Here is a 19,146-nt window from a genome sequence, read left to right as displayed (position 1 = left end):
ATGAACATCTGCTTCCTTACAGGTCTTGGGAAATTTAGTTTTACAAAGTTTAAAATGTTAATTTCTACATATCATACAGCAGTACTCTGGGGAAGTCAAGCTATGAGAAATTCTGCTGTTTATCCCATCTCTCAAACAACCTGCTACTCTTTCTCTTAAAGTAAACTTAGTGAGTTTTCTAAGCCTGCACTTATATTTTAAACATATTAAAATGAACACATTTACTTTATTATTGTTTTTTTGCTTCTTTGAGTGTTGTCTTTTTCAGGGAGATTGTGATAAACTGACTGAAGAAATTCAGCAGCTGAATAAGTCCCTCTTAGACAGTGAAGCCATAGCCTTGGATGCCAAAAAGGAATCTGCTTTTCTCAGAAGTGAAAATTTGGAGTTGAAGGAAAAGATGGCAAGTACTTGTTGAACTGCATTTATAGCTGCACCTAATGCTATAAAGGGCCTGTCTGCTTCCAGGCTTGTGAAGAAGGCCAGCAGTGTGGTGGAACACTCATCATTAGCTTTCTCCAAATACTCTAAGTAATACTTTTATTATGCAATTTGTAGAAAATGGGTCTTCAGGAAAGAGATAAAATGAAAGTAAAGGCTTTTTCCATAGGAGTGTGTGTTTAGGTTTACCAGGAGGGAGAGAAAGAGATCAAAGAAGCAGTCTTTAGTGCATTATTAGGACATAAGACTTCAGACCTAATTTTATCAGAGAACAAAGGAGAATAAGAGATGTGGATTCAGAAGTGGGATGGAGCTTACTTTGAGCTTTCAAAGAATAAAGACAAAATAGTAGCAGCAGTTATGGCCCTGAACTCTAAGGCATGTTTTGTTAGAGGACTGACAGGAATGCATTTAAGTTGTGCCTTATTCTGCCATATTTATCAAGGTCAAAGCTGGTCAGAGTGACAGCAGAAAATGTATCAGATGCATTATTTAAATGTCAAGTACATAGACTTTTACTCTGTGTGTGACTTGCATGTTGTATTGTTTTCCTGAAGAATGAACTCTTAAATAACCACAACCAAATGCAAAAGGATGTCCAGTTATATCAAAGCCAAATAGAAGCGGGAAAAGCCAGTTACCGAAAAATGCAAGCTGACTTGCAGAGAGAGCTGCAGTCTTTATTTCAAGAAAACACAAGACTAACTTCACTGATGGAGGGTAAAGTTCCAAAAGGTACTGTTCCAGCTGCCTTTTCCCTGCTCCTTCTGTCCTCCTTTTTCCCTGTAATAGGGGAGGATAGCCAAGGCTTTGGCTCTTGTCTTCCTCAATATATGGAAACTCTGGTCAATATAAAGCAACCAGAGTATCTGGTATTCCTGGCATGAAGTAACTACTTGAGCACTTCCTTGAACATTCTGGAAAATTGCAGCTAGCAAAATATTTTGCATTTTGCACAGTCAAGTTAATGAACATTGTTGGAGAGAACCTAAAATAAACTGGATATCAACCTAAGCAGTGCTGACAGAATTCAGACCAGGAGCTTAGTCTTTTAATTGTTGGCAACAGTAAAATGTACTTTTCGGGAATTACAAAAATATGACATCCAGAATGCATTATAAATCTGCTTAATTTACAATATGTTTTTTTCCTCTAGCACTTGTTAAATAGTTTAAACTTCATTTTCTAGATTTGCTTTCTCATGTGGAGCTGGAAAAAAAGGCAGCTGACTTAAAAGGAGAACTAGAAAATGCTTTGAAAGAGAATGCACTTCTACAGAAACAAGTAAATGAGCTATCAGAATTGCAATCTCTACCAAATACTGTTGAGATGCAAAAGAAAGAGGTAAAAAAAAATCTTAACCTTTTTTCTTGGTTTTGTATTGCACTTCACTGGTAATGTACTAATGGAGGCCTATTGGATATGAAGCTTTAAAGCCAATTTAAAGGCTTTTAAATAGGTCAGCCTGAGATTTTACAGTTAAGTTTGTTAAATTGTTGCTTCTCAGATATTTAATATTTGTACCTAGGAATAAGTTTGTTTAGATGAATATGTTTAGTCACTGACTACTATAATTACGTGTTGTTTTCTAGTCCAGCCCTTGCAAGTCTATTTGCTGTGGTCACCACTGACTACTGAATGTATAAATATAATGGGGTTTGATCCTGGGCACTACTTTAGAACTGACTTTTTTGTGTAACTGAGCAAAGAGAAAATCTCAAGATCTCTTAGCAGAAATCTGCTTGAGAAGTTAGAGATTTACCTTGCAAATTCCAGAAAAGTTGTTAGGAATCCTTATTTCCTGGCAGGTAAGGGGTTAGTAGACTAAGTATGCTGTAAATGTTTTAAAGGGTTTGTTTGCAAATACTTGCTAGCTTTCTTTGTTCTAAGAACCACTTGCTACTAAGTATGTGCAGTAAAAATTATTCAGGGCAAGTAATCTATGAACTCATTAATGCTTTGCAAAAAGTTCCTCCAAGGGTGTACTTCCACTAATTGACAAAATGTAATTAGATATTAACAACTTCATCTCTGTATTGATGCCTTAAGTTTTTAGCTTCCATATTTTTCAGATTCTGTACTGCATTAGTGCATAACTCTGAAGTCTAGATGAAATACTAGTTAGCTTTCTTCACATTTTGGTTGGACTGAACAGTGCTCCTGGGCCTGGGAACCAAGGTCACACCATTTGCCTCAGGCCCTGGAAAATATAAAAAAGTGAATCAGGAAGCTGGGGGGGGAGCAAACTGGGGGAATGAGACTTTTACCTGAAGCTATAGTTGGACAATTAACCTCTGATATGCAAAGAGACCAAACTTTTGTGTGTCTGAGAAAACCTGTGACTGTTGTCCATCTTGGGTGTAGCCTCTGCCAGGCTTTTGCACTGCCCAAGGGGTATCCTTTGAAGGCCTTTAATAAATACCTACTTTATTCTCTAACTCTGTCTTGCCTCTGGTCTAGGTAGCCAGTCCAAGGGATCAGTATTATGAAGAAAGTATTGATAAATGTAAAAATTCAGTTTAGGAGTCCAGTCTTAGTTCAAACATAGGAAGTAGGAAGTATTGAAGAACATCTAAAGAGTTAGAAGAGATTTTGGGACTTGAGAATCCTTCTCTTTTAAAGGTTCTTTGCTAGACAGTTCCCTCCCAACAGAGCAAAACCCAATGTATTGTGTATGTTTGCCTGTGCTTCATTTCCTATATCTTCACATGTACCTGTTTATGATATAGTTCTGACAAATAGTGATTTAGAAAGCACTATATATTAATATTGTTTTTCTGCTGGCAGATTCTTGAAAAATGTGAGGAGTTACACTTATTAAAATTGGAAAATGAAAAGCTGCTTTCTGAAGTAACTGATAATGAATTGAGACTTAAGCATATGTCTGAAGAAATTGAAAAATCAAAAGACAATCTCACAGATGTACAACTGAAATACACAAAGTCTGATGAGCAATATGTAGCACTTAAACAGCTCCATGAAGAAATAGAACAAAAATACAGAGCTGCATCAGAAACCAATGAACAAATGAAGCTCCAAATAGAATGCCTATCTAAAGAAGCACAAGAGTCTAAAACAATTTTGGATGAAATGAAATTAGAGGTCAGTGTCAGCTTGCTCCTTTTTATTTATGAGACTTGAAGAACAGTTTTGATGTGTATGTTTTAGTAAGACTGTCTCTGCTAAGGAGCCATCACAAGAAGGTTCCATAAACAAATGCTTATTTATTGTGGGCAAGAGTATAAGCAGTGACTTACAGAGAAATTATGACCTTGCTAGCTAGCATCTTTCTTCCTTTCTAAGCTCATAAAAGAATCAGAGAATATTTACATGGAGATCTGCATTACAATGACAGTGTCTGTCCTTTTCCTTTGCAAACTAAAGCTTTCTAGCAAAACGAAAGAACTGGAAGAGAGAGAAGGAGAGCAAAATCAACTTCTTGAGCTCAGAGAAAATCTTGTTCAGACTCAGCAGAAGTTAAATGAACTGGAGCAATTAAAAGAGGAGGAAGAAAGGCTTAGTGAAGTGAGACTGGAGGCCAAAGATTTGGAGATCCAGGCAGTCTTGCAGCAGCTTACAGAATGTCGGGAAGAAATAAAAGCTCTAACCCAGGAAAGAGATGACCTGAAACAAAAAGGGGAGTTTCTCCAAGCTGAGACTGAGCAACTCAGAGAGGATATAAAGGACACGGTTTCAATGGTAGGAGAATATAGGAGTAGGCGTTTGCATGGCTGTTTTTAATGAAGGAATGCTTACTAATATTACAAAATACATGTGTTTTCTTTGTGGATTTTCTCTCTTGTGTTCTAAAGAACATCATGGCACATGAAGATCTGAGAAATACACAAAACTCTCTGAAGGAATCCCAGAAAACTGTCAAGAAGTTGGAAAAAAGTATTTCTGAAAAAGAATCTCAGATTTTGAGTGTTGAAGAGGCACTAGGGAAAACCATTAAAGAACTCCAAATACGGGTAAAACCTTATGCAGTAATTAAAACAAGCCCACTTAATATGCTTGTAATCTATTCTGCATGTCCTTAAAAATTTTCTAGGCTCTTGATAGCAAGTGGGCAGGAAAAGAGTACTGCCTACTCCAAGTCTTGACCAGCAGCTGCTGCTGTTTCTGTAGCTTCAAGATGTAATCTAGAGTCAAATAAACCTTTGCTTAACTTGTGTGCCCCATGGTTGTGGATTTGAGTGGTGGTATTGGATGGGAAATGGAAAAGGAGATGAGGGTTACTTAAGTGTAGAAATGAGGCTGATTTATATTTGAAATAGAAATGTCATGATTTGTAACAGTCCCAATGAGAAGTGTAACACATGACTGTGAATGGCATGTCAGATCCCAACGTATCACAGAAGCTGGTTACAAGCAATGTAGGAGAATGAATCAAACAAAATTTGGCATTTAATTTTTATACTGAATTGATGAAAATGCTGCCTTTTCATATTTTTGAACAGATCTCAGAAATGACAGAAGAAATTAAAATCATCACATCAGAGAGAGATCAGCTTGCTGAGGAAAAATCAGGAAGTAACAACTGTAGAGAAAGTGAGCAGCTTCAGGTGCAAAAGGAACAAATCAATTTCCTTACTCAAGAGAACTGTTCATTGCAGGAGAAGCTGGACAGTTTACTTTGGAAAAGAGAGGAGTCTGGGGAAGGAACTTTGGTAATTATGCTGAAGCTGTAATGGGAAGCTTTCTTATTTAAACTTGCACTTAAGTGAAATAATTGCAAGACACACTGAAAGAAAAGGGTCGTAGTACTTGACTGCACCTCATTAAGCTCCAAGTTTATTATGGTTTACTTGAGCTAGAGGCCACCAATATTGTTTATATAAATAAATATATATATATGGACATCTACTGGGAGAATGACTATAAATAGAATATTAATGTGATACAGGATAGTAATTATCTGTACTAATCTCCACAGGAATGTTGTATAATTAGGCAGATCAATATGAAAACTCCTTATCTGAAGTGGGTGGTTTGGCTCTTCTAGAGCATAGGTAGGACTGACTTATTCCTGGCACTGAAAGGGACATTGCAAATCACACGTCTTGTAATTGGATATGCTGACTACACTTCTCTGTGTGTGCCTTTATAGCAGTACCTCCGAATGTTGTACATAATCAACCTGTCAAAGGCGTCAGGTAAGTTTTTCCTAAAGCTGCTTCTTGAATGTGTTTACTTGAATCTCTTACAAAACAGCTACCACAGATTCAAGGACAATCCATGGAGCAAGAGTTATTTCTTCTGAGAGAAGAGCTGAGCCAGGCACTACAGAAATTGCATGAAATGGAGGAAGCAAAGGCCAGTGAATATCAAGGGGAATCTGAAAAAATGGAGAGAACAGATGTTATTCCAAAACCATATGACTCCCAGGAAGTCAGTGCCCAGACAGAAGGAGATGGTGATGATTTTAAAATGCAACTGGAAAATCTCCAGAAAGAGAGAGACCAGCTAAGAGAAACGCTACAGGAAATGATTAGCAAGGTAATAAAAGTAGTTCTCTTCCCCTAGGAGAAGCTCTAGTAGATTGGTCTTAGCTTTTGCAAGTGTTGTTCAGGTGTTAATGCACTTTAATTGTGTCCAAAGAACTCGGAGATGCAGGAGGAGTTGAGATGTACTTGTGAATCTCTTGGACAACATCAGGAGCAGATTGTGGAGCTGACAGGAAGAATTGCAGAGAAAGAAAACCAGATCTTGAGGGCGCAAGAGGCATTGAAGGAAAAAACTGATGAACTGCAGCAGAAGGTCAGAAGCAGTTTTGTCAAGAAAATTGCAGTTTCTGCTGGCTTTGGCAGCCCATGTATACTGCAGACTTTGCTTTGTAGAGCTCCCATAGATGTAAAAAAACCCCCATTATTTATAACTAAATGTGTCTTGGTGCTGAATGAATATTATTTAGAATGAAAAATGCAATGTGACTTCTGTGCATTTGCCCAGTTCTAAAATTTTATGTATTCCGACAATGTAATTCTGAAGATCGTTGAGCAACATTAGGCGAGCTTAGCTCATTATTTAATTTATTACACTATTAAGAAATTTGTTCTCTACTTTTTGTTTTCATGTCTGAAGCCAGTGTGGATGGTAGGCTTCATTTTAATGCATAGGAATTTCTCCTACATACTGTGGATACAGCAACTGAGGCATTTTTATGGATTTAGAATGTCTTGCTTGTTTTTCCACATTTTACTTCTGCCTTCCACTGAGACTGTAGCACTGACATTTGATTGGCTTTTCAACAGAATCATTATCTTTTTTGAAGTCCTGTATCAGGAAACCACTGGGCATGTTTTCCTTAAAACCATCCATTTACAACAACCCCTATCTACAGACAGTGCTTTTGAATGGTGATCCAATAACACTCTTCAATCCAAACCTCATTGCTGGGACAAGAAAGTTTACGAACTTATAACATTACTGGTTGTTTTGTCTCCAAAGCATCAAATTATTTTTGCCCATGCAAGAGGTGATTATGACTACCAATACTGGTTTGGATTTGTTCTTTCCAGCTCTCTGAAGTCACTGAGAACCTGACTCGTGTCTCAGCTGAGTACAGCGACCTCCTGGCAGAAAAGGAACAAACCGAAAGGGCAATGAGTGAGCAAGTGTGTCAGCAGCTTGAGAGAATCACTTCACTTAACAAGGAGAAGGAAGAGCTTCAGCAAATGGTAGAGACTTGTAAAGAAAGGGAAGAACACTTGTTGAAGGTTCAGAGGCAATCTGAGATATTGGCAGACAGCCTAACAAGCAAGGTGAGGAGTTCTGGTGTTTAGTCACTATTTTGTATTCTGATGTTTTGTCACTGGTGTGCCAAACTCTTGCTTCCTGTAAGTTCTAATTAATTCTTGATTCTCGGAGCATCGTTATTGTGGTTGGCAAAGAAGCATGATCATGGGCAAAGAATTTTGTCCAAGTTTCTTTACTGAAACTACCAAGTTTCTTCTACTTGTCTCAGCCTTGTAACCCATTGCATTGGTCCTTCTTTGGAATGAATGTGAATTTATCTGATGCGTACATATTCAATACAGCAATCAGTAATTGAGCATATCTCCTAACTTTTAAAACAGCACTGTGTAGACAGCATGAACTTAACTGGGTTTCAAATCCTTGGTGCTTTTCATGCTCTCTGAATAACAGGTTTGGTTTGGAAGGTGTTCTACTTTGCTTGTACTGTTTGGATGTTAAGAACACTGTAGGCAAGTGAATCAAACCATATTTGGCATTTGATTTTATATTGAATTGATGAAAATTCTGCCTTTTCATATTTTTGAACAGATCTCAGAAATGACAGAAGAAATTAAAATCATCACATCAGAGAGAGATCAGCTTGCTGAGGAAAAATCAGGAAGTAACAACTGTAGAGAAAGTGAGCAGCTTCAGGTGCAAAAGGAACAAATCAATTTCCTTACTCAAGAGAACCGTTCATTGCAGGAGAAGCTGGACAGTTTACTTTTGAAAAGAGAGGAGTCTGGGGAAGGAACTTTGGTAATTATGCTGAAGCTGTAATGGGAAGCTTGCTTATTTAAACTTTTTCTGGAGTGAAATAATTGCAAAAGCTGCAGACCATTAAAGAGCAAATTTATTATTTACATGAGATATTACACCCCATATATTTATGAATGGCCATCTGGTACCAGAATGTGACAAATATTTTTCTCTTAGTAAAATATTGACTTGATACAGAATGGTGATGTTTTGCATTGATCTGCATATGGATATAGTTCTTATAATCAAGTAAGGTGAAGCTAAAAATTGCTCATCTGCAAAGGGTAATTCTGCTTTTTTAAAGTATGTAGAACTGACTTTTTTCATTTTTCATTGGAGGGAACATGGCAACCAACACTTTCTATAACTGCATGTGCTGATTGTACTTCTGTGTGTGGGTGCATCTATATATATATATATAAAAAATGTGAACTTCAAAAGAAAATTAATGTATGTGCATTTATTTTAATATTGAAGAGGCCGTGGACAAATTTAAAGTAAATCATTTTCTGGGCCTACCTAGCATTTTGTACTGCTGAGTCTAGAAACAGGGAGATTGTGTCTAGTTTTGAGATGGGAGTGGTTTGTTGTTGAGCTTTTTTTCTTGCTAATATTCCTCTCTATGCTTAAACTATGACAGTGAAATACTACTTCTGATAACTTCTTTTAGGAGTTCTTGCTTCAAATTTTATTTTCATGTCTGTCATTTCAAGAAATTTAAATTGAATTTTTATTTTGGTCAAATTTTAATACTCTAAAAAAGTACAAATCAGTCCAAAGCGGAGTTGCTGTTTGTTGTACATAATCAACCTGTCAAAGGCGTCAGGTAAGTTTTTCCTAAAGCTGCTTTCTGAATGTGTTTACTTGAATCTCTTACAAAACAGCTACCACAGATTCAAGGACAATCCATGGAGCAAGAGTTATTTCTTCTGAGAGAAGAGCTGAGCCAGGCACTACAGAAATTGCATGAAATGGAGGAAGCAAAGGCCAGTGAATATCAAGGGGAATCTGAAAAAATGGAGAGAACAGATGTTATTCCAAAACCACATGACTCCCAGGAAGTCAGTGCCCAGACAGAAGGAGATGGTGATGATTTTAAAATGCAACTGGAAAATCTCCAGGAAGAGAGAGACCAGCTAAGAGAAACGCTACAGGAAATGATTAGCAAGGTAATAAAAGTAGTTCTCTTCCCCTAGGAGAAGCTCTAGTAGATTGGTCTTAGCTTTTGCAAGTGTTGTTCAGGTGTTAATGCACTTTAATTGTGTCCAAAGAACTCGGAGATGCAGGAGGAGTTGAGATGTACTTGTGAATCTCTTGGACAACATCAGGAGCAGATTGTGGAGCTGACAGGAAGAATTGCAGAGAAAGAAAACCAGATCTTGAGGGCGCAAGAGGCATTGAAGGAAAAAACTGATGAACTGCAGCAGAAGGTCAGAAGCAGTTTTGTCAAGAAAATTGCAATTTCTGCTGGCTTTGGCAGCCCATGCATACTGCAGACTTTGCTTTGTAGAGCTCCCATAGATGTAAAAAAACCCCCACATTATTTACAACTAAATGTATCTTCTTGCTGAATATATGAATGAATATTATTTAGAATCAACAATGCACTTTAACTTCTCTTTGTTTTCACAGACTTAAATTCTTTACATTTCAATAATGTTATTTAGCAGTCTAATTCTGAAGATCCTTGGCCAATTTTAGGAGAGCTTAGCTCATTATTTAATTTATTACACAATTAAGAAATTTGTTCTCTACTTTTTTTTTCATGTCTGAAACCAATGTGGATGGTAGGCTTCATTTTAATGTATAGGAATTTCTCCTACATACTGTGGATACAGCAACTGAGGCATTTTTATGGATTTAGAATGTCTTGCTGTTTTTCCACATTTTACTTCTGCCTTCCACTGAGACTGTAGCACTGACATTTGATTGGATCTTAAGTAAATATTTGTCTTTTTTGGCTTAACTGTATCAGGAAACCACTGGGGATGTTTTCCTTAAAACAATCCATTTACAACAACCCCTATCTACAGACAGTGCTTTTGAATGGTGATCCAATAACACTCTTCAATCCAAACCTCATTGCTGGGACAAGGAAATTCAGTGACTTATAATGTTACTTGTTGTTTTGTCTCCAAAGCATCAAATTATTTTTGCCCATGCAAGAGGTGATTACTGGTTTGGATTTGTTCTTTCCAGCTCTCTGAAGTCACTGAAAACCTGACTCGTGTCTCAGCTGAGTACAGTGACCTCCTGGCAGAAAAGCAACAAACTGAAAGGGCAATGAGTGAGCAAGTGTGTCAGCAGCTTGAGAGAATCACTTCACTTAACAAGGAGAAGGAAGAGCTTCAGCAAATGGTAGAGACTTGTAAAGAAAGGGAAGAACACTTGTTGAAGGTTCAGAGGCAATCTGAGATATTGGCAGACAGCCTAACAAGCAAGGTGAGGAGTTCTGGTGTTTAGTCACTATTTTGTATTCTGATGTTTTGTCACTGGTGTGCCAAACTCTTGCTCCATTGAAATTCTAGTTAATTTTTAGTTCTTAGAGCATCATTATTGTGGTTGGCAAAGAAACATCATCATGGGCAAAGGATTTTGCCCAAGTTTCTTTACTGAAATGACCAAGTTTTTCTTCTACTTATCTCAGCCTTGTAACCCATTGCATTGGTCCTTCTTTGGAATGAATGTGAATTTATCTGCTGAGGATATATTCAGTACAGTAATCAGTGAACATACCTTCCAGCTTTTGAAAAGGCACTGTGTGGACAGCATGAACTTAACTGGGTTTTAAATCCTTGGGGATTTGCTCTCGAAGGTGCAAGGGGAATTAAAGGACAAAACGGATGAACTGCGGCCGAAGGTCAGAAGCAGTTTTGTCAAGAAAATTGCAGTTTCTGCTGGGTTTCGCAGCCCATGCCTACTGAAAACATGAGTTTGTAGGGCTCCAGTAGATGGACTAAAGAAACCCACTATTTACTCTTGATGCTGAATGACCAAATATTATTTAGATTCAACAACACACGTTAACCTCTCCGTTTTCTCAGGCTTAAATTTTATACATTCAATAATGTTATTTATCTATCTAATACTGAAGATCCTTGAGCAACTTTAGGAGAGCTTATCTTATTCTTTAATTCATTAGACTATTATAAATTTGTTTTCTATGTTTTGTTTTCATGTCTGAAGCCTGTGTGGATTTTAGGCTTCTTTCTAATGTATAGGAATGTCCCACATGGATACAGCAACCGAGGCATTTTTATGGATTTAGAATGTCTTGCTCTTTTTCCACATTTTACATTTGCCTTCCACTGAGACTGTAGCACTGACATTTGATTGGATCTTAAGTAAATATTTGTCTTTTTTAGCTTAACTATATCAGGAAACCACTGGGGATGTTTTCCTTAAAACTATCCATTTACAACAACCCCTATCTACAGACAGTGCTTTTGAATGGTGATCCAATAACACTCTTCAATCCAAACCTCATTGCTGGGACAAGAAAGTTTACGAACTTATAACATTAGTGGTTGTTTTGTCTCCAAAGCATCAAATTATTTTTGCCCATGCAAGAGGTGATTATGACTACCAATACTGATTTGGATTTGTTCTTTCCAGCTCTCTGAAGTCACTGAGAACCTGACTCGTGTCTCAGCTGAGTACAGCGACCTCCTGGCAGAAAAGGAACAAAGCGAAAGGGCAATGAGTGAGCAAGTGTGTCAGCAGCTTGAGAGAATCACTTCACTTAACAAGGAGAAGGAAGAGCTTCAGCAAATGGTAGAGACTTGTAAAGAAAGGGAAGAACACTTGTTGAAGGTTCAGAGGCAATCAGAGATATTGGCAGACAGCCTGACAAGCAAGGTGAGGAGTTCTGGTGTTGAGTCACTATTTTGTATTCTGTCATTTTGTCACTGGTGTGCCAAACTCTTGCTCCACTTAAATTCTATTTAATTTTTAATTATTAGGGCGTCATTTTTGTGGTTGGCAAAGAAGCATGATCATGGGCAAAGGATTTTTTCCAAGTTTCTTTACTGATATTCCGTAATAACATGCTCAACTTGTCTCAGCCTTGTAACCCATTGCATTGGTCCTTCTTTGGAATGAATGTGAATTTATCTGTTGAGGATATATTCAGTACAGTAATCAGTGAACATACCTTCCAGCTTTTGAAAAGGCACTGTGTAGACAGCATGAACTTAACTGGGTTTTAAATCCTTGGGGATTTGCTCTCGAAGGCGCAAGGGGAATTAAAGGACAAAACTGCTGAACTGCGGCCGAAGGTCAGAAGCAGTTTTGTCAAGAAAATTGCAGTTTCTGCTGGGTTTCGCAGCCCATGCCTACTGAAAACTTGAGTTTGTAGGGCTCCAGTAGATGGACTAAAGAAACCCATTATGTATAACTAAATATGTCTTGGTGCTGAATGACTGAATATTATTTAGAATTAAAAATGCACATTAACCTCTCCGTTTTCCCAGGCTAAAATGTTATACATTCCAATGATGTTATTTAGCTATCCAATACTGAAGATCCTTGAGCATCTTTGGAGAGCTTACCTCATTCTTTAATTTATTACACTATTATAAATTTATTTTCTATATTTTGTTTTCATATCTGAAGCCAGTGTGGATTTTAGGCTTCTTTTTAGTGTATAGGAATGTCTCCTACATACTGTGGATACAGCAACTCGGGCATTTTTATGGATTTAGAATGTCTTTCTTGTTTTTCCACATTTTATTTCTGCCTTCCACTGAGACAGTCGTGCTGACATTTGATTGGCTTTTAAACAGAATCATTGTCTTTTTTGAAGTCCTATATCAGGAAAGTGCTGGTTATGTTTTCCTTAAAACAATCCATTTATAAATCTCATATGTACAGACAGTGCTTCTGCATGATGATCCAATAATTTCTTCAATCCAGACCTCATTGCTGGGACAAGGAAGTTTAGGAACTTGTAACTGGTTGTTTTGTCTCCAGAGCATCAAATTATTTTTGCCCATGCAAGAGGTGATTATGAATACCAATACTGGTTTGGATTTGTTCTTTCCAGCTCTCTGAAGTCACTGAGAACCTGACTCGTGTCTCAGCTGAGCACGGCGACCTCCTGGCAGAAAAGGAACAAACCGAAAGGGCAATGAGTGAGCAAGTGTGTCAGCAGCTTGAGAGAATCACTTCACTTAACAAGGAGAAGGAAGAGCTTCAGCAAATGGTAGAGACTTGTAAAGAAAGGGAAGAACACTTGTTGAAGGTTCAGAAGCAATCAGAGATATTGGCAGACAGCCTAACAAGCAAGGTGAGGAGTTTTGGTGTTTAGTCACTATTTTGTTTTCTGATGTTTTATTACTCATATGCTAAATTTTTGCACAAACTTTTTTATTTTTGTTCTCAGCAGATCAGCTTTATGGCTGGTAAACAAACATGAACATGGGCAAAGGATTTTTTCCACATGTCTTTACTGATGTCTTGTAATAACATTATCTGCTGATCTCAGCCTTGTGACCCTTTGGGTTGGTCCAGCTTTCGAAGGAATGTGAATTTATCTGCTGAGTGTATTTTTAATATAATAACCAGTAATTGAACAGGTCTTTGATCTTTTTAAATGGCACTGTGTAGACAGCATGAACCTAACTGGATTTGGAATTCTTGGTGCTTTGCACACTTTCTGAATACCAGGCAATCAATGTTTGCAAGTCTTGCACTTAGTTCTGGTCAACTCATGCTTTTCATAGTGTTTGCTTTGCAGCTTTTCACCAGACAAGTTTTTCCTTTGGTAGATCAAAGAGTATAATTGAGGATTGCTTCAGTTTAGCAAATATTAGTCTCCATTAGAGGAAATATGAAGAAATTGTCCATTTTTTTAATGCTCATCTTCTATTTATTTTAATTTTTTTTATTAAATAGACATAGGTTGATTGATTGCCTTTTCCTTTGATTCCACTTGCTTTACAGAAAACCAAAGCTGAGTGATGTAAACTCTTTGGGTGTCATGCTGTTCCTCTTCCTTGTTAATTTTTTTCTAAATTAAATTAAAATTATTCTTAAACTTATATTTTGCTAGTGTGAATTTTAGTAACTAAGAATTGTGATTTTTGTATGACACAAGTGATTTGACTACTTCATAGGGTGTATAAAGACTGCAACCACCAAATGGTGATTTGGCTTTTTCTCCACTGTTCATTGCAGATTCAACAGTTAACTGAGACACTAAATAGTGTCTCATGTGAGAAGGACCAGTTATTAGCTGAAAGTAATAGTCACTCTTTACAACTTCAAGAACAAATCTTATCAGTGAATCATGAAAAAGATGAGCTACAAAAACTTCTTCAGGATGTCAGGTTTGAGCGGGACCAGCTCAAGACAGAATTGCAAAGAAATTCTGAGATGGTGAGTGTTGCAATTTGCATACCTGAGTTATTCATAACTTCTTGTCTCAACTGGTACTTAAATATGTGTTTTTATATTAGTGTGTTGAAACAAAGGCAAAACTGGAAGATGCTTTAGAACAACTGAAGCAGAGAAACGTGAACAATATGTCCATTCAGGTAAACACAGTGGATATTGCAGAGCGGGTGGCTGATAACAGCTTGACAGAAAAAACCTTGAAAATCAAGGTAAGCTTATTTTTGTGTGTTTTAAGGATGCATATAGAAACTTAATGACTTGTCCTTAAACTCCACTTGTCATGGAGCATAAAGCTTTTGTGCACTATCTATTAAATTGTTTGCATATCTTGCTGAGATGCTGTGTACCATGTGATAGTTGATTTGCTGTTGTTGTTCAGTGATTGCACATCAACTTAATGTTCACAGAATATCTCACCTGCTTCATTACTGTCCAACCACCCCAGTGAAAATAACTAGTCATGTAGGGTCATAGTATCATGTAGGTTGGAAGAGACCTCTTAGATTACAGATTTCAACCCTTAAACCAGCATTGCCGTGATCACTGCTAAACTGTGTCCCTAAGTGCCAGATGTACACATCTTTGAAGTAGCTCCAGGGATGGTGGTTCCCCACATCCCTGGGCAGCCTGTTCCAGTACTTGGCAGCCTTTTCAATTCAGAAATTTTCCCTAATAACCAGTCTCAACCTCCCTTAGTGCGACTTATGACATGTTACTGGAGAGAAGAGGCCACCCCCCCAAGAGGGCTGCACCCTCCTTTCAGGCAGTTGTAGAGTGGTATGGTCTTCCCACAGTCTCCTTTGCTCCAGGCTAAAACACCCCCAACTCCCTCACCCACACCATAGGACTTGTGTCCTGACCCTTCCCTAGCTCCGTTGCCTTCCTCTGGACACAACCCAGCACCACAATGTTCTTTTTGTACTGAGGGGCCCAGAACTGAACACAGGATTTGAGGTGTGGCCTTGCTAGAGCTGATCCCTTTCCTAGGCCTGCTGGCTATACTATTCCTGACACAAGCCAGGATGCCCTTGGCCACTGGGGCACATGCTGGCTCATGTTCTGCCAGCTGATGACCAGCACCCCCAGGCCCTTTCCTGCTGGGAAGCTTTCCAGACACTATTCCTCCAGCCTGGAGCACTGCATGAGGAGTGTTGCAACCTGGCAGTTCCCCTCGTTGAACCTCAAACAGAAGCACTTTGCCACTTTGGTTTTGTAAAATCCCCCCAAAGCCTCCCTTCCATTACTCCCTTTCAAATACTAAATCAGAGTTAAAATAATTTGATTAAAGCACTTCTGCCCTCAAATGAGGAATTCCTCAGACCTTTGGTTAGTTAGCTATCCTGAGTATATTTTATTACAGATACAAGAAGAGCTAGTAACCTACTGAAAGCCAAAATAAACCAGGATTTATCAATGTGTATTGTTGCATATAGGTCAACCATTATAAAATAAGGGCCTTGTTACACTTGTAAAATCATGGCTCAGCTTGCTACTTCAGCTGAGTAGAAGGGAGCCATGGGAGAGTGACCCAGCTGGAACAGGGTTAGAGAGACATGAGAGACGAGCTGCATGACTGCTGCATGTCCACATTGTGGTGGCTGGTTGACTTGGGCTTGTTGTGCCTTAAAACTACATAAACTGATAACCAGCTAACTGTTTAAAAAGGCCTGGGATTTGCAATAAAAGGCTCTCCTTTGCACTGCCTGGGGCCTCTGTGTCGCTTTGCATCATCACATCTGGTGTCCAAATAAGAAGAAATAAGATTAAATTAAATTAATTACACAGAAATAAAATTACAATGAAAAAGTAAATTACAACCAACAACAAAGGCCTGCAAACCCAAAATAACAAATTAAAATGAAGACCTAAACTACAACTCAACAAAACAAACCCTTACAACCTTCAAACTGCAAAGAGCAGAGCTCAAACTCTACTACAACAACATGGAACCTTCTTCACTAACCACAACCCAACAGAAAACAAAATACTAGCACATCTCATAAAGTTAAATCATAATGAAGGAAGTTAACATCACATTTTAAGAGCACTCTCCCCTTCTGACTTCTGTGGGAAGAGGCTAAGTCCCATCTATTAATGTTCCATTGTTTTTACTGTGAGGTGAAGAGTTAAGAAAACTGGTGAATCTTGGTTCTTTCAACTAAGAACCAGTGATGGAGGGAGTATGTCAGGGGAGTTTTATACTTTATTTAAAATGCATAACAGACATAATTAAACATGATTCTGGAGTTGCAGGTTACTGGGTCTTCAAGCCTGTAGCGGTACTGAGCCTGCTCACTGCTTGTTCACACCTTCTTTTCATGGCAGAGTGCTAGGACCCACTTCGTGAGCCCTTTCCTTCAAAAAAGGAAAAGCAGATAAACCTGGGAGTCCATCCTGACAGAAGGCCAGCTGGCAAACTTGTAAACAGGCAGTAATTTTTTTTCCTGCCTGATTTACAAGTCTTGATGTGGCCAGACAATCTAAACCACAAAGACAATTTGAGCTTGTGAAATTATTTGCTGGAAATCTATGAAATTATCTGGGTTTGTGCCTGGATTAGTGTTTTTGTCATATCTCTGTGGCAAGTCAAAACTGAAGTCTTAATCATAATAATTTTTCGTGTTATAAAGCTGGTACATACTGTAGGGGTTAGTCCTGGAGTCGGGTAATTTATTTTATGTTTCTGTTTATAGCTAATCACAGTTTTCCTTATTATGAATGAATTGATTTGTTTCACTTTCATTTAGGAGCTTCTTGAGAAATTCCCCAGTATGGGGAAGAGATATGAATGTCTGTCTACAATGTCTCTTAAGCTGAAGAGTGAACTGAACAGTCAGAAAGCACTGATAGCTGGGATACTGCCTCAGCTCACACTGGAGCAGAGTAAACAAATCAAAACACTTCAAACTAAAAATGAGGAAATCAACAGTCGTCTCCAGAAGTTATTGACCAAATTGAAGGTACCAACTTAAAATGCTGAATATGTGGATGCTTCATATTGCTTGGGTTTGGGTATTTTTAAATAAGCTCTCAATAGTAACAGCTAGGATTTTATATACTTTAGCTTTGGGAGTTGAGAATTCATACATTGGAGAAAATAAGTTGATAGTAATTGCTTTACAGTCTTAGAAAACTAGAACTACTTAGTTATGTAAATCAAACTTAGTTTTTAACTGTAGTTCAGCTGCTTTGCACAGAATTATTTCATTAATATTATTCCATTTTAATTGGAAAATGAAATTTCCCTTCTGTACTCTAAATCAAATAATAGATGACTAAGTATGCATTTCTCTGTGGGGGAAAAAGACATGCAAGATGGCTTGGAGATGCATGCATGCTTGCTCTGAAAAGCTGCCCAGGTAGTTTGATTTTACAGCCTTGAAGATCTTCCCCAGTTTGGGATCAGTTTCTCCCCTGTACTAAAATTATTAGCAAAAAAATTAAGGGTAGTTGAGAAAGAATTCCTGTTAATGTATGCAGAAGTACAGTAACTGGCAAGAGTTTTTTCTGTCTCTAAGGGCTGGGTTTTTTTTGGTTGGAGCATGGAAACATGCACAGGCCTGGAGAGAGAGGGTGAGGTTCTTGAGAATCAGTGATGTCTACAAATATCCATTAACTTGGAAGATGAACTAATATTCCAAAGGGCCTCATACTTAACCCAGCCATTTTACATTTAAGTTTTTCCACAGATGGTTTTTAACTTTCATGGTTAAAGATGTTTAATATTCAACTAGTGAGTTCTGCTAGAATAAAGTTTTAAATCAGCACGATGATATTATTCTCATAGATCATCTGCACCTTTCACAACTCCAAGAGAAAATAAATATAACAAAGAAAACTTTACTTTGTTTTTCAAGGTTTAGATTTGTGGGAGTCTGTCTAGAGCCTTTTAGACTTCTTGGCTTTTTTGGGGGCTACAAAAAAATAGCATACTGGAAAAGTGCTGTCTCAGCTAAAACCTTTACATGCCATTACTATAATGCACCTGTGAACCTGATTTTCTTAGTCATGTGTTAATTATCCTGGACATTTAGAGGCTCAGAGAGTAAATAGATTAAATTATAAAATACTGTATTTTAGCTGGATGTAGGGTACCATTTTAAAACAGGCTCACTGATGCATCCCATGTTTCTGCAACAGCTTCTGTTCAGCTCTGCTTGCACAAAGAGAAGAGAGTACCACACTACTGTTCACAGGTATGAAATGGAATTGCTTGAGGAAAAGAGAAAACAAGATCACCTACAATCCCAGATTCAATGTCTAAGGAAGATGAATTTGAAGCAGAATGAAGTATCATCACAAGAGTTAAACAGCTGTGAAGGGCTGCAGAGTTTCTACTTGGATGTAGAGGTAATATTTGGGGGGAAAATAGACAATAAAAACCCATTCTAAGGCATGGGGTCATGTGGTGGGAATCTAATGGCAGAGGATTTATCAGTTAAAACTTTTTTTAAGGGGGGGGTGAAGGAATAGGTGTGTTTTTTATGCTGCCAGGTCTAATAAGAGGATTTTGCTTCATAAAGCCGCTGAAAATAAAATTAATAGCTTAGAAACTAGTGGGAATGTTATTTACTTATTTGCCCTTTACAGTGCATACCATCCAATACCAAGATGACTTGTTCTAAAACAATGGAATAAACTTTTGCTAATAAGCACTTTTCCCCCTTTCCACCTGCCCCACAAACGTAGACTGTCTTCTTGCTTTCCCAATAGGGTGTAATTTTAAGTCTAGCAAAACTCCTTTTATATGATAATTGGATGCTAAAACAGCCTTCCTGCTATACTGATAGCTGAGAGGACAGAAGGTATGTG

At 37.9% G+C, this 19,146-nt stretch overlaps 1 protein-coding gene and 1 long non-coding RNA gene across 9 annotated transcripts in view; one reads left to right on the top strand and one right to left on the bottom strand.

The window, feature by feature from the left end:
* LOC135298926 (uncharacterized) overlaps positions 1–19,146 on the bottom strand; it is a 47,466-nt gene that overhangs the window by 6,529 nt on the left and 21,791 nt on the right. The window lies entirely within an intron of this gene.
* The window catches only part of CENPE (centromere protein E), a 39,193-nt gene that overhangs the window by 13,211 nt on the left and 6,836 nt on the right, over positions 1–19,146 (top strand). For 3 of the 7 annotated variants that reach the window (XM_064417096.1, XM_064417095.1, XM_064417102.1), the window contains 20 exons: positions 269–403; positions 999–1,176; positions 1,631–1,785; positions 3,229–3,543; positions 3,826–4,140; positions 4,254–4,412; positions 4,902–5,111; positions 5,656–5,940; positions 6,043–6,201; positions 6,963–7,205; positions 7,729–7,938; positions 8,823–9,107; positions 9,210–9,368; positions 10,138–10,380; positions 11,554–11,796; positions 12,983–13,225; positions 14,116–14,316; positions 14,397–14,543; positions 17,082–17,294; positions 18,475–18,684. In XM_064417096.1, the coding sequence (XP_064273166.1) occupies positions 269–403; positions 999–1,176; positions 1,631–1,785; positions 3,229–3,543; positions 3,826–4,140; positions 4,254–4,412; positions 4,902–5,111; positions 5,656–5,940; positions 6,043–6,201; positions 6,963–7,205; positions 7,729–7,938; positions 8,823–9,107; positions 9,210–9,368; positions 10,138–10,380; positions 11,554–11,796; positions 12,983–13,225; positions 14,116–14,316; positions 14,397–14,543; positions 17,082–17,294; positions 18,475–18,684 (4,308 nt within the window). The remainder of the gene's footprint in view (positions 1–268; positions 404–998; positions 1,177–1,630; positions 1,786–3,228; positions 3,544–3,825; positions 4,141–4,253; positions 4,413–4,901; positions 5,112–5,655; positions 5,941–6,042; positions 6,202–6,962; positions 7,206–7,728; positions 7,939–8,822; positions 9,108–9,209; positions 9,369–10,137; positions 10,381–11,553; positions 11,797–12,982; positions 13,226–14,115; positions 14,317–14,396; positions 14,544–17,081; positions 17,295–18,474; positions 18,685–19,146) is intronic. The other 4 variants (XM_064417097.1, XM_064417099.1, XM_064417100.1 and 1 more) reach the window with 4 other exon arrangements.

This window comes from Passer domesticus, chromosome 4 (genome assembly GCF_036417665.1).
Source record: "Passer domesticus isolate bPasDom1 chromosome 4, bPasDom1.hap1, whole genome shotgun sequence".
Lineage (NCBI taxonomy): Eukaryota > Metazoa > Chordata > Aves > Passeriformes > Passeridae > Passer > Passer domesticus.
This window is presented reverse-complemented; position numbering and strand designations above follow the sequence as displayed.